Source organism: Quercus lobata, chromosome 8 (assembly GCF_001633185.2).
Source record: "Quercus lobata isolate SW786 chromosome 8, ValleyOak3.0 Primary Assembly, whole genome shotgun sequence".
Taxonomy (NCBI): domain Eukaryota; kingdom Viridiplantae; phylum Streptophyta; class Magnoliopsida; order Fagales; family Fagaceae; genus Quercus; species Quercus lobata.
In genome coordinates this window covers 50240252-50255161 of record NC_044911.1, presented here as the reverse complement: position 1 = coordinate 50255161, position 14910 = coordinate 50240252, and the positions used below count along the sequence as shown (strand labels likewise).

The 14910-nt window shown below is 36.6% G+C and overlaps 1 protein-coding gene across 1 annotated transcript; it reads left to right on the top strand.

Moving 5' to 3' along the window:
* Positions 1 to 938: 938 nt before the first annotated feature.
* LOC115955818 (probable methyltransferase PMT13) lies at positions 939 to 7703 on the top strand. Its single transcript, XM_031074179.1, has 7 exons — positions 939 to 1950; positions 2961 to 3164; positions 3246 to 3456; positions 3547 to 3808; positions 4020 to 4394; positions 5912 to 6001; positions 7197 to 7703. Exons 1-7 carry the CDS (start codon positions 1525 to 1527, stop codon positions 7417 to 7419), a joined length of 1791 nt encoding a protein of 596 aa, XP_030930039.1. The 5' UTR covers positions 939 to 1524; the 3' UTR covers positions 7420 to 7703.
* Positions 7704 to 14910: the final 7207 nt, after the last annotated feature.

Here is a 14910-nt window from a genome sequence, read left to right as displayed (position 1 = left end):
AGGGGTCGTCCAGGAGCCAAGGGCCAAGTATTCAAAGAGGTCATCCATAGGAAAAATGCCTGGATGATCACGTGACACTTAGGAAATTCTCAATAATGAATTTTATCTGCATATGTTGAAGATTCAGACCACAGTGAGAACAAAACCCTTATTTATCGCCATAACTTCCTCACAAATGCTTAACTTCCAGCAGCAGTTGTAATAGATAAGATTGGAGGTTATAACTTCCATAGCCGTTGTAGAGGTTATGTCTGAACTTACTAATTCCCACAAATCTTAGGGAAGTTATTAAGCAAATAACCATTCCAAGACCCTCTATATAAGGACTCGCCTACATCAAATCAGGGTAAGTTTTTTCTAAGAGGACTCCTCTAAAGTTGGAACTTTATTTTCCAAAGCAAAACTAATTTAATCATTGGAGGGTACTTGGCTGATCCATCTCGGTCGCCTTTTGATTGTGTGTTCTTCTTTTTAAGTCTTCCAAGCGAGTCATTGTTTCATTGAAACCCAGAATATTCAGCCTACTAATTCTGTGCAGTATTATTAGCAATTATTATGAAATGGGAACAATACATTTTAATTTTTATAAAATCTATAATAAAAAAAAAATGAAAAAATTGTTTATAACCGTAAATTTTTTTATTATCATAATTGGTTAAATTTCCTTATTATTATTCTTCTTTACTTTAGTATGAACAAATAAATTACATAAATTCTTTTTATGTCAAAAGTATTATAATTCAACTAATTAACATATTTTGATGTTTTAAGTTTTAACTTAGAAGAGTTCAAATTTCTCATCCCTCTCAACTATTGAGTTTTCAAGAAGCAGAAAAAAAACCTTTTCATAAAAGAAAAAAAAAAAAAAATTTAAAGCTTTAATCGCAAGCAAATCACGCGTAGGCATCAAACTTCACTGTCCTGGCATCATCAAACCGAAGCCTCATCATCAACATCAAGTTCCTATTCTGGCCATTCCCATCACTCGACAGCCGTAGATATATATTAGTAATAATTTAGTATATTACACTTACAGTTGCAGTATTCACTCACAGATCCTTCACAGCCAGGTCAATCTAATCCTCTACACCAACCTATATAGTTATAATATCCCCCCCCATTCGGCCATTTCCCACTACAATTCTACAATAAACAAATCCGCTGCTTCAAAAAACAAAAGAGTACCACTTCAATAAATACACATACACAGTCTCACCGTGCATGTGAAAACTGCAATCCCAAATCTAGTATCTCTCCCCAAACCCCAAAAACAATAAAAGAACATTTGCTTCCAGTTCCACCTCTCATACTCAAAATCTCTTCAATCTCACCAACCCCATCTAACCCGTAAAATCTTCACATCCCAATACTACAATACACTTCAAAAAATCTCTCTTTCTCTCTCACTAACAACCAAAAACACCCCCCAAAAACAACAGAGTCCTCAGATTTTTCTGAAAACAAAAAAGAACCCAACTCAACAAAACCCCATCACCAGATGCCCATTTGATCAGATCCAAGAAAATGGGTCATCTAAATCTGCCCATATCGAAACGAAGCCCCAGACAATGGCGACTCTTGGACTTAGTCTCGGCCGCGTTCTTTGCCATCGTTTTCATCTTCTTACTGCTAGTCTTCACTCCCTTAGGAGACTCTATGGCCGCATCGGGACGCCAAGCCCTCCTCCTCTCCACCTCCGATCCAGGTCAGCGCCACCGCCTCGCGGCGTTGGTGGAGCTGGGGACTCAGCCGGTCACCATCGAGGCTTGCTCTGCAGACTCAGTGGACCACATGCCATGTGAGGACCCAAGGAGGAACAGCCAGTTGAGCAGAGAAATGAACTTCTATAGAGAACGACATTGTCCTCTACCGGACAACACGCCGCTTTGTCTAATCCCACCTCCTAAAGGGTACGAAATTCCGGTGCCGTGGCCCGAAAGCTTGCACAAGGTAATGGCTTCTTCTTTTTTTTTTTTTTGTTGTTTTGATCTAAAGGTTTGAATTTTAGGTTGTTAAGTAAAAGTACATGTGATTTTTTATTGAATACATAAGATGTGGATTCAAGGATAATGTATTAAGGAAGTACTGCCAATCGTCATGTGTTGCTCGACTGACTCCTCTTGATGTTTCCAAGATTGTAACCATCTATCTTTAAAAAACAAAAAGTATCAGAGAAGTAGTAATGGGATTTATTGTTTTCTTGATGGTGTAACAACTATAAACTGGATGTCACTAGAATTTGAAAAAACCTCACTTTAGAAGAGGTGATGGAGATAGTCTAGGGTCTTAGTTATAATTTAGATAGATAGATAGATGGAGATTTTAAGGCTTCAAATACTAATGCTCAACAAACTTTGAGACAATGACCTTGGGTTCAAATGACACTTCCTCATAAATTTTGTATGCAAGGTAAGGTAGTGGGTTCGAGACTTACTAGGTACATGTTTAAGTTACCAATTAGAAAAATGCTCAACAAACCTTGAAATTGATTCATTGAGGTTCTCACTTGAATTGTGGATAGGCTATAAAAATCTAGCCCCTATAATGCTTAAATAGTAACAAAAGGAGTGTCATTATAAATAAGTATTGAGGATTGTCAATCTCAATTAGATATTGTAACCTGGTGAAGCTCAGCTCATGCTTGGATCTTATCTTCTTAAATTTGAAAGTCAATCTTCAACTGGGTTTTTGAGTATGGTGATGGACAAAGTAGCCATATTTGGATTGCTTACAAGAAAATTATCAGATTTTTTTTTTTTTTTACGTGAAGTAGTGTTTGGTTTTCTTCTTGGAAACAATCTATATGCAAGAAATAATTTGCATACATTGGTGCTCAATATAAGATTATTTGTTCCATATTGTTTCAAATGCCAAGACTGATGTATGATGCCAATATTTTGTCAGAAATTCATTAGTTACTCTATTCATTTATCCTGAAGTATTGTTGACTGCTTGTACAGGTATGGCATAGCAACATGCCACACAACAAAATTGCAGAAAGGAAAGGTCATCAGGGATGGATGAAACTGGAAGGTCCATACTTCATTTTCCCTGGTGGTGGCACAATGTTCCCAGAGGGTGCAGTACCTTATATTGAAAAGCTTGGACAATATATCCCTATAAGTGGTGGCACTATAAGGACTGCTCTCGATATGGGTTGCGGGGTAGGAGCTTAATTCCTGTATCTCTCTGAGACCTTACTAGAATTTATACTTTTTAGATCATAAAATCTCATCCTCGTGCAGGTGGCCAGTTTTGGGGGGTATCTGCTAGCTGAAGACATTTTAACCGTGTCATTTGCACCAAGAGATTCACATAAATCCCAGATACAGTTTGCACTGGAGAGAGGGATTCCAGCTTTTGTTGCTATGCTTGGAACTCGCAGACTCCCATTTCCAGGATTCTCATTTGACTTGGTGCATTGTTCTCGATGTTTAGTCCCTTTTACTGCTTATAGTGAGTTCTTTGTCACATTTGGTCTCTCCTATATAACACTATTGCTAGTTCCTGCCACTTGTATTTATCATAAAAATTCTGGCTTTGCAGATGCAACATATTTCCTCGAAGTGGATCGGTTGCTTCGACCAGGAGGATATCTGGTCATCTCTGGTCCCCCGGTACGCTGGGCTAATCAAGACAAGGAATGGGATGATCTGCAGGCTGTGGCTAGATCATTGTGTTATGAAATCATTGTTGTAGAAGGAAGCACAGCCATCTGGAAAAAGCCTCTGGGAGATTCATGTCTCCCCAACCAAAATGAATTTGGTTTAGAGTTGTGTGATGAATCAGATGACCCAAGTTATGCCTGGTAACTGTCCTGGAACAATTTTTCTTATTTGAAAGGATTTTTTTTAGCATGTGGAGGGGTCAATAATTTATTTGTTGCCATGCCATACACCGTTGTGCTTGTATGCGATGGATTTCTATCTGGTTTATTTCAAACAGTGCTATTATCAATGGGGCCTGTATATGCAAAGATTTTCTGGGAATTGTGAAAAGTAAGCTCAATTGTTTTGCAGGTATTACAAGTTAAAAAAATGTGTAAGCAGGACCTCTACTGCCAAAGGAGAACTAGCTGTTGGGACAATTCCAAAGTGGCCCAGCAGGCTGACAAAAGTTCCTTCAAGAGCCACACAGATGAAAAATGGCATTGATGTGTATGAGGCTGACACCCGGAGGTGGTTAAGACGGGTTGCTTACTACAAGAACTCATTAAATATAAAGCTTGGAACTCCAGCCATACGCAACGTCATGGACATGAATGCATTTTTTGGAGGCTTTGCAGCAGCTCTAAAATCTGACCCTGTGTGGGTAATGAATGTGGTACCTGCTCGCAAGACGCCAACTTTGGCAGTAATTTATGACAGAGGCCTTATTGGTGTCTACCATGATTGGTGAGTGACTTTTACTGTCTTGCTGATCCTTCAAAAATATATTCCTGTTAATAGGCCCTCTCTCTTAGAATTGATGAAGTTTCATGAATTCTTCATATTACTCTTGAAGTGACCATCGTATGACTCGTATCTTCTTTAGAAGCATGCATTAATCAACAATCAAACATTTCATATCAATTTTTAAATGGCTACATGTTAAAATGCCCTTGCTGCTATTGTCCTGAAGTAATACACAAGATCCTCCTGTTGCTTTGTGTCGGAGCAGATAGAATTGATATCTGGTAAAATTCCTTCTTGCCTTTATGGTTATTTATGAGTTAGTTAACTCGAGATTTTCACCAATATCCACATCTTCTAATATGCCAATATATCTATAAAAAATAATCCATGTAAAAAAAGACCAGGTTTGTTGGTCCACTGGAGTTATCTTCCAGAAAACAACACATCTGCTCTGTTCTGCAGTTTAAACAGCTTGGATTCCCTTTACCAGATTTATAGATTTAATAGTACAGTTAATTATATGTTCACCCCCCCCCCCCCCCCCAAAAAAAAAAAAAAAACACACACACACACACACAAACCACTTGGATTCCTTTAGGATTTTGATGAAATTGATTGTGATGTCCCAAAAAATGGATCCTTAGGGAAGGGAGAATTGTTTTCATGGAATTAACACAAGAACGCCCCACCCTCCCACCCAGCACACATAAATTATATGAGTCGTTCTTTGTAGTCAGGGGTCCTGCTTTAGCTCCATTTTCACATTTTCAGCTGTTAAGAGGGAAGGTTATGACCTTCCAATAATCCAATGAAACAGCATTCATTACATATATCTTCTTCTGTGATCCACTGCATGTACACTCCAAGTAGTTATCAAAAGGCCTTCTTTACAAAGGGAACGTTTTTCCTTGGAACCTAGCAACCTTCCAATTCCCAGTCATCAGCCACATTGGCCTAGCAACATTACTCTTTTGATAGCTTCAATAGTTCACAGAAAGTCTTTGGTGTAATGAACTGCAAAAGCCCTTATGGCTTGATTGCTATATCCTCTTATTCTTTATTTCACATTTGTAACTGTAGAGGGCAGTTTATGACCTTCCAATATTCCAATGAAATTGCATTCATTAGATATTTCTTCTTCTGTGATCTGTTTCATGTAGACTCTAAGTGGTAATCAAAAGACCTACTTCACAAATTAAAAGTTGTTACTCTTTTGAAGTTTTGGTAGTTTCAATTGTTCATTGAAAGGTAAAAGCTTTTGGTGTGATGAACTGCATGCCCTTTATGGTTTGATTGGCGTATCCTGTTGCTCTGTCTGAAATTGGACTAAAGTTACCAGTCCAGGCATCCTTTTTTCCTCCCCCCAAGAAGCCCATACCTTGTATGGCAGCCATTCATAAATATATTAACTCCATCCTTTATTTTCAGTAGGATTTGGAGCCATTATCAATTTTACTATAACTATAATGGCTTCATGGAGAACTTTTGTGGATGAACTAATGTATTAATGGTTCCAGGTGTGAGCCTTTCTCAACATATCCTAGGACCTATGATCTCATTCATGTAGCTGGTATTGAATCACTCATAAAAGATCAAGGCAAGAACAGGTATGTGTAATGTATAACCTCTTCCTTGTTGCTAGTTTCTTATCTGTTTTCTGTTTTTCCTGGCTTCCTTGGAGTTTGTTTTTTTTATTTATTTATAATAAAATGTAGTAATATGGAGCACATTTTGTGATATTCAAAAGTACTTAAAAATAAATAAAATCCTGATATTTTGCTAGGTTGATGATATTGTTTGGCTGCTTAAACCTATTCTTTTTATTTTTTTTATTTTTATTTTTATGACGAGGAACCCCCTCAAGGTATGGGCCAGTGGGACCATCCTCGAGGGGTAAACCCAGGATGCCTACTCACCCCCACTGAGCATGCATCGGGTAAATCGCTAAATTCCCTAGCTAGGAGTCAAAACAGAGACTTCTGCATTTACAATTAGCCTAGGCACTCTCCCTTACCGCTAAGGCACCTAGGCATGGGCTTAAACCTACTTTTTGTTGTAACTTTTATAAATAAAGGCTCCTAAAGATAACTTAGTTTTAGTTGAAGTAGAACAAGAAGTAGATATGGCTTCATTTGACAAAATTGATATGTTTTTATCAAAATTAGAGTGTTCGTGTCATTAATATTGTATTATTTGCTTATATTTTATATGTAATGCATTTATTTATTTATTATTGGTGAGAAAATACATACACTCTGTGGGTTCAAAACCCACTAGCCCTACCCTATACCCTTTATTTATTATTAATATTTCTTTTCTTTTCTTTTTTTTGGGGGGGGGGGGGGGGTGTGGAGGAGAAGGTGCCATTGAGCTAGAGCTCTTTGGCTATATATGTTATGCATTGTAATCTGTTATATTCCTTGATAAAATCGCAAGTTATTATCCCCATGGGCTATTAACTGGGCTTTTGTCCTATGAAAGGTTTGTATGTGCAGAACTTGAAATTTATGCAATCATTACATCTCTCATCTGTATCATAAAAATATAATACTGTTTACTAAAAAATGGTATAATGTGCATATATTTGTGAGCCACCATGCAACTTAAATTTTCTCTCTCTAGAAGTCCTTTCTGAATATGCTTGTTTCTACACCTTATCCATGCCGGTTTCTAAGAGCTGAATCCATGCAAGTGCAACAAGATTTCTCTTCAATCCAAAGGAGATGTTAACCTCTATTTGTTCAAAGAACTTGATAGGTTGCTTTTCTGTAATTAAAGTTTAAGTGCCTGTGCTCATTGCAGGTGTAGCCTTGTGGATTTGATGGTGGAGATGGATCGAATTTTGCGTCCACAGGGAACAGTTGTGGTTAGAGATTCCCCTGAAGTTATTGATAAAGTAGGTCGCATAGCCCGTGCTATTAAATGGACAGCTACCATACATGAGAAAGAACCTGAATCACACGGGAGAGAAAAAATACTTGTTGCAACCAAAAAATTTTGGAAGCTGCCTTCGGCGTCCCACTGACACAACCTTTGTTCTTTGTAATGTAGGTATTTTCTTTTTGTTCCTTTTCTTTTTTATCCTTTTTCCTCAAAACCAAGATGTCATCTCAATGCATCAAATGGATGCATTTTTCTTTCGTGTTCCTCATCTGGTATATTTATATTAGGAGATAGTAGAGTTATAATGGGAAAGAATTAGAAGGATGCAAAGACATGTAGTTTTATCTGAGAATACACATACTACTGGGAATTATATATATTCATCTGTCTGCTTTAATTGTAATTTATTCTATTATTTATCACTGATTTGATGACTCTGCAATTCTCCATTTCTCCTTATTGGCATTCTCTTATACACATTCATGTGCTATTGTCGACTAACTACACGTGATCCATATAGCATTAATGCTTTATGCAAAACAGAGCTAATTCAGATAAAAATTACATAAGATTGACATCAATGGTACTATGTATGGTACACACAAGGTTAGATGGGGGAAAATGTCCAAGAAGTTGTGAACTTGTGCTATCTTATTACTTGATAAGTGATGATGAATTGGTTAGTATTAGTTAATGCTCAAAAAAATCAATGCTCCCAAGTTTCCAGAACAGGAGCTGGGAGAGAGTTTGTTCCAACAAAAAGGGGCCAGAGAAGGTAGAGCAAACTTACAGAGAGCATGGTTTGGGCCATGCCTTGAAAAATAAAGTGTTTTATACTATGATATTTGACAGGAAAATTAGTTTACAGAACAAGAAGAGCTTAGTAGGGTTGTTGGGTTTGGGGGTTTTTTTAAGAGCAACCCATGGTCGCTCTAAACACAAACCCAATGGTTTTGGGTTGAGATGAGGCATGGGTTTCGGCAATTTTGTTAGATCTTAAAAAAAAAGTTGTTTCATTTCTTTATTTAGCCCAATAATTTAATAATTGAATGCAATCTACACAGTTGAGCCTAATATTTCAACTTCATCAAAACTTGGCCTCAACATACCAAAATGAATCCAATTAGCAAATTTAAAATATGTCTTAAAATCCAGATAAATCATACTAGAAATTTTAAAATGCATTTATATTTTCTAAAACTTGTAATGGTTACGGGTTTAAAAGAATAGAGTTTAACCCAGCCCATTAACCCATGAAAACCAGCTTGAGAATGCGCACCCTTGAAGCTATATCATTTTATATTTTATAGAGTTTCATTTAGAAGAAATATGTTAATTATTTAAATATACTTTTACCATGTCACATGACATGAGGGAAAAAAGTGGGCATCCATGTGATGTAACCACAGCACATATGATATAACTTAATATTATATGGTATATATTATGATATTCATGACATGAGGGAAAAAAGTGGGCATCCATGTGATGTAACCACAGCACATATGATATAACTTAATATTATATGGTATATATTATGATATTATATGACTTATACATAAGCTTATATAATTTGAATTTTTTTTTTTTTTTTTTTTTTTTTTTTTTTTTTTTTTGGAGAAAGAACGTTGGAATTTTATTGAACTTGATTTGCCAAATTGGTCAAATCATTTCGAGCTACAGAAAGTAAAGGATAGGGAACTTCCTCCATCAATGCTACATAGTCAGAAACATTTATCGAGTATCTAGCTAGACTATGTGCTAATTTATTGTCGTCTCTTCTACAATGAAAGTATAGCAATTTTGTGCAAGGATTTGAAAAAATAATAGCATCCTGGATAAGCGGCTGCACTAAAGCTATTGTACCTCCCCCTGCCTTTAAAGAATTCATGATTAGCTCCAAATCTCCTTCAAGAATAGCTTCACTTGAACCTATTTCCAGTCCAAATTCCAATGCTCGTGCTACTTCAACTACTTCAATTTCCACTGGTGTGAGTGCTGGGGAGAAGCTCTAAGCAAGGGACACTAGAATGGCACCTATGTGGTCACAGACAACTACGCCAATCCCACTTCTGTTTTCAATCCCAGAGATTGCTCCATCGAAATTTATTTTGACGAACCTTGCATCTGGTGGCTTCCGTATTGCCTTTGGTTTTGGTACTGTTGTAGGTGAGGATGGGAGCACGGCAAGAAATTCAACCAACTTCTCTTTTGCCTGCGATATGAGCTGGTCCGAAGTGCAACAAGGTTGATGGTTGTGGACTTGATTTCACTAATGCCAAATTCCCCAAGTTATCATCGCAAATAACTTTAGATTGCCTTGATTATTGAGAATCCATGACAGCAGCTCCTTAAAGTTTGTGACACCTGGAATTTGTTGAGAACTCCATTTTGAAAGATACCATACCGAGCTGAGTTCGCTGCAAGACCACAGTGCATGTAAAGGAGTTTCGTCTTCATTCCAACATCGTTCACACAACGAGTTTATTATTATGTGTCTCCGCTTCAGGTTTGATTTTGTGGGAATGGCTTCATGACAGACACGCCACAGGAAGTTTTTGACTTTGTTCGAAACTCGCAAACCCTAGATGCCTCTCCACAGATTCATCTTTCCATTCTATGCTACCTCAGGCCTTACCTTTTCTTCCTCCATCTTCAAAAACCAATATCCCTATTTGCAAGAGTATTGGCCACTTTAGGTCCACGGCCAATACAACTTATACTCTGTTGGGTGTTTTGAAAAAGGAAATTTCTTGATGAGTTCGGCTTCCTTAGGAACAAATAAACTAGCAACAACTTGTTCATTCCAGGTCCAGTTGTCTTCATTTATAAGGACATCTACTATAGTCTCCTCCCAACCCTCTACGACAGGTGATAGGACACGAGTAGGAGGTTTAAATGGCAGCCAAGTGTGTTGCCAAATCTGAACTTTCTGCCCAATACCTATTCTCCAACAAGCTCCACGTTTGATAACATCACGGCCATGTAATATACTTTTCCAAGCATATGAACCACGACTAGATTCCACTGCCTCCATGATTGTGCAATTTGGAAAAAAGCGGGGTTTGAAGACCTTATAAAATAATGAGCTTTGATCTTGCAATAAGCGCCACACTTGCTTGGCCAAGAGAGAGTTATTGTGTAAGGCTAAGTCACGAAAGCCCATGCCACCCTCACTTTTGCATTTGGTCATCTCACTCCCTTTTAACTAGTGAATTTTTCTTTTTTCTCTCCTTTGTCCCCACCAAAACTTCCTTGTCATCACCTCAATTTCATTACACAGCCCTATGAATAATTTGAAGCAACCCATTGCATAAGTTGGAATGGCTTGGATAACCGCCTTGATGAGAACCTTTCTACCAGCTTAGGAAAGGAGTTTTCCTTCCAAACCTTGCAATTTCCTCCATACTCTCTCTTTGATATAATTAAAACTTGCTTTTTTTTTTCCTTTTCCTGTCAAAGATGGCAACCCCAAATATTTTTCATAATGTTGAATTTCACAAACCCCAAAAACCCCTTTAATGATCTGTCTATTAGCTTCAGTTACTAATTTGCTGAAAAATAGAGTTGTTTTGTCTCTATTCATTTTTTGGCCTGAAACATCTTCATACAAGGATAGCAAGTCCATCACCTTGCTGTCCTATGGAGTTGACCCTACAAACAGAAGGCTATCATCTACAAAAAAAAAAAAAAAAAAAAAAAAAAACAAATGGGTTAGTTTAGGTCCTTGTCTACACAAACTGAACCCATTGATGTCGCCATTGCTAGCTGCCTAATTTATAAGGCCATGTAGGCCCTCAGTACACAAGAGGAAAAGGAAAGGTGATAGGGGATCTCCTTGTCTAAGACCCCTTGAGGGATGTATCAAGCCCTTCGATCCTCCATTCACTAATATAGAGTAACTGACTGTTTTCACACACACCATGATTAGGCCAATCCATTGTTCACAAAACCCCATTTTTCTCATCAAATTTTCCAAATACACCCATTCGACCCTATCATATGCTTTACCCAGTCAAGTTTCAAAGCCATACATCCATTTGAGCCAGAATTATAATTTTTCATGCAGTGCAAAGTTTCAAAGGCAATAAGGATATTATCAGTAATGAGGTGCCCTTTGGCGAAAGTTGATTGGTGCTCAGTAATAACAGAATTGAGAAGTTTTTTTAGCCTATTTGCAAGGACTTTAGAGAAAATCTTGTAAAGAACATTGAATAAACTTATCAGATGATATTCTGACACAAAACATGGGTTTTTCTTTTTTGGAATAAGGGTGATAAGGGTATGATTTTTTGGGTATGGAAGTGTACCTGAATTCAACCAAGATAACACCGAGTGTGTGACATCCCCTTCAATCATAGGCCAGAAGTGTTGGAAGAACAAAGGGGGCATCCCATCAGGACCAGGAGCCTTCATAGGTGCCGTCTGTTTCAAAGCTTGTACTACTTCCCATTCCTCAAACTTGCACATCAAATCCTTGCTTTTATCTTCTGAAATTACTTGTGGAATTTGGCCTAGGACATCTTCATGTAGGGTCAGGTTTGTGGTGGTCAAAAGCTCCGGGTTTGAGGTGGTGAATGTTTTGGTGACAATAACTAAATAATTAATCATTATATAGTTTAACATTTTTTCCCCTGTTTAGCGAGGTTTTTGTCACAACTTATATGAATTTATGTTATTTTTAGTTAATAGAGACTCATTGAAGGTGTGAAATGAAACGATTTTAAAAATTTGGGTTTAATTTGAAACGATCCTAAAATATAAGAGAATTATGGAATTTATTCAAGTCTTTAATAACGGTAGTAATTTGGTGATGGTAGAGTGTAACCACTCGTTGCATAAGAAGATGAGACAATTAGTGTAACCATATTTGTGTTTCTCAAAAAATAAAATAATAATAAATAAAAACATTTGTAGTATGATAGGGTGGGGTAGGGAAAATATGTCCTTGTCACTATTTGTAGGATGGGTTAAGCCCACATGAGACGGAACAAGGCTGATCGGGTCAAGGCGATAGAGATATTTTTGCCATCTTTACCCATCATGTAAGAAATGCAACCCTACTTCTCCCTATCTAGTGGATCAGTGTGGATGAGGTGTTTTTAGGTTTTTGGTGTACCAAGAATCATCATTGTTATAAAAAAATTTTAAAAAAAAGTTCTATTGGTATATTTGGTCGGTTATATAGACAATAATAAAAGGTTTTGGTATGCTATTTCTATCAAGAAGAATGTCAAATTTACTATACATTTTAGTATAAAAAAAAGTTTGTAAACTCACATAGTAATGAATGTTATTTGTGTCATATCAACAATATAATTAAATAAAATTTCTTAATTATGTTTTTGTTTTGTGTTTAAAAGTTGATAGATAAGTTTGTAATGTTTATATAATAAATTTGCAGGATCTATAATATCACTCTTCTACCAAATAGACGCATTAGATGATTGGACTTAAGACTTAAGACTACAGTCCCAAAATCAATTTGGTTCACTGGATGGCAGAGATTTGTCTCACTTCTCTATGTGGATCGATTTCATGAAATCAATCAGGAGCTACATAAATTAATCTGATACAGTAGAAGACTTGGATCAACAGCCCCATTAACCATATGTGAAACTAAAAAGATTAGTTCCATTGTCTAGAAATAAGAAGAAGAAAAAAAGTGTGGGGGCTTCTTTTTTCTTTTTTCCTTTTTTCTCTTTTGGTCCATTTTATTTTCTCGAGAGTTTGTCTACGTGGGGTGGATATATGTCCATTTGGCATTGTTATAGGAAATAGAGGCAGTAGAGCTTTAGCTGTAAAACTATAATTGAAAAGCTCTTTAGTGTTTGGAGTAATTGGAAAATTAGTTTGAATAGTTATTTAACAGACTGGATTCATAAAACATGAATGGTAAATTGGAGATTTTATCCTAAAAATTCCAAATATCAAGTTTAGGGTCCATTTGCCTTTTTGCATTTAGTAGAGCCATAAAGTGCTTTTTGTGCTGAAATGCACTTTAGGCCTAAAATTGGGGTGTTTCCGTGTTTGGCAACCCACTAAAAAAGTGCTCTTAAGGAATCTTTGAAATTGAAATTTCAAGATTTTAGGGAAAATGATCTATAATTCACTATTGATGCTTGAAAAATCTAGAACTTTAGTTTGTCAAACACTTAAAACACCGAATTTTTTTTCAGTTAAAGCTCTTATTGCAAAAACTATTCTTCTTAGTTCTTACCGTAATGCTAAACTGACACTTACACCTTAAAGTTGTTTTCAACTTTAGAGCCCCTTAAAATCCATTTTAGTGGGTTGTTACACCTCCATTTCTTTTGTCTCTTTCAAAAAGCCCTATATTTTGATTGGGTGTCCCCACCCCCCCCTCTCCAACAAGTGTAAGAGTCTAAGAGATTCAAATAGAAGATAAGTGGGTAATGCATCATAAGACTCTTGGCTTCTTTGTGTAAACAACGGAGCACACCTATCATGTAGTTAAGCTTAATTTATAGTCTAGTATTTTAGCAAGTTATAAGGCATACGAGATCAAATCATTTGGAATTTAAGAGTAGATTGGGACGAGTGTCCTTTGATTGTATAGTTTACTCGTAGAACTTGCATAATTGTCTGAATTTTCATTTGATTTAGGTTTCTTGACAATCTCTACATCCAAAATGTAGGGTACTACTTCTTATATTTACTTCTGGTTGGTATCACTAGCTCATCCTTTACCAAACTCGTCAATTATCAATGTACTACAAATTCAAATCACACTCACCGGCTTCATTTAAAATTTCTCTCCTCTAGAAAGTTTAATAGGCCTTACAGCAAGGTCAATTGGAGTACCTAAGAAAGTTTATAGGAAGGAACTGTTGCGTGTTTGAAGCGCTCTACATAGGAAAGTTTATCCTTGAAATAGGGTGGGGACAACAAAAGGTCTAAGACCATTTACTTGCTGAAACTTGGACACAACTTAAACGCGTAACAAACAGTGATTGGATTACATTTTACTAAGTTTCGGAAGTAAACCCATGCGTAAATAATGCAATACAATCACACATTAATAAATATGCAAGTTGTGTCAAAGTGTGTATGCAAATTGCGTCAAAACGTGTATGCAAGCGTGTGACCGTAGAAAAACTGGTTTTGAGCATAGAGCATAGTTATCCCATGTACGCGTCGCCCATGCAAGCAAGGCTCTCAAGGGCCCCCACCTATTCTTCCCATTTTATGGTGGGGTGGCAAACCAGCAATTCAATGAATTCAATTCATTGATGAAGATAGAATAGAGCGGGGACCTGATACGTACTGAGACTAGAGGTTGAACTTGATGCTTGAGAGAGAGAAAACTCTCCTTTGCAGTTGGGTTTGTTTTCTTGAGGATGCTGCAATGGGGCATGACCACAACCAAGAGTTATATCTATTAAGAGCATTCACATTGAATGGGACAAAATTTTAGTTGAATTTAATCCATATAATTATTATTATTTTCTTATTTTAGCTAGTAAATCTTTTCATATAGATCCGTTCAAACTTTCTACTTTTTAATTGTTTTTCTTTATTTTTAAATAAATATTCTTAATTATAATTTTTCTTTATTACTTCTCTCGTTGTGGTGCAATGACAAATGTATTTTATCCAAAATAACATATTG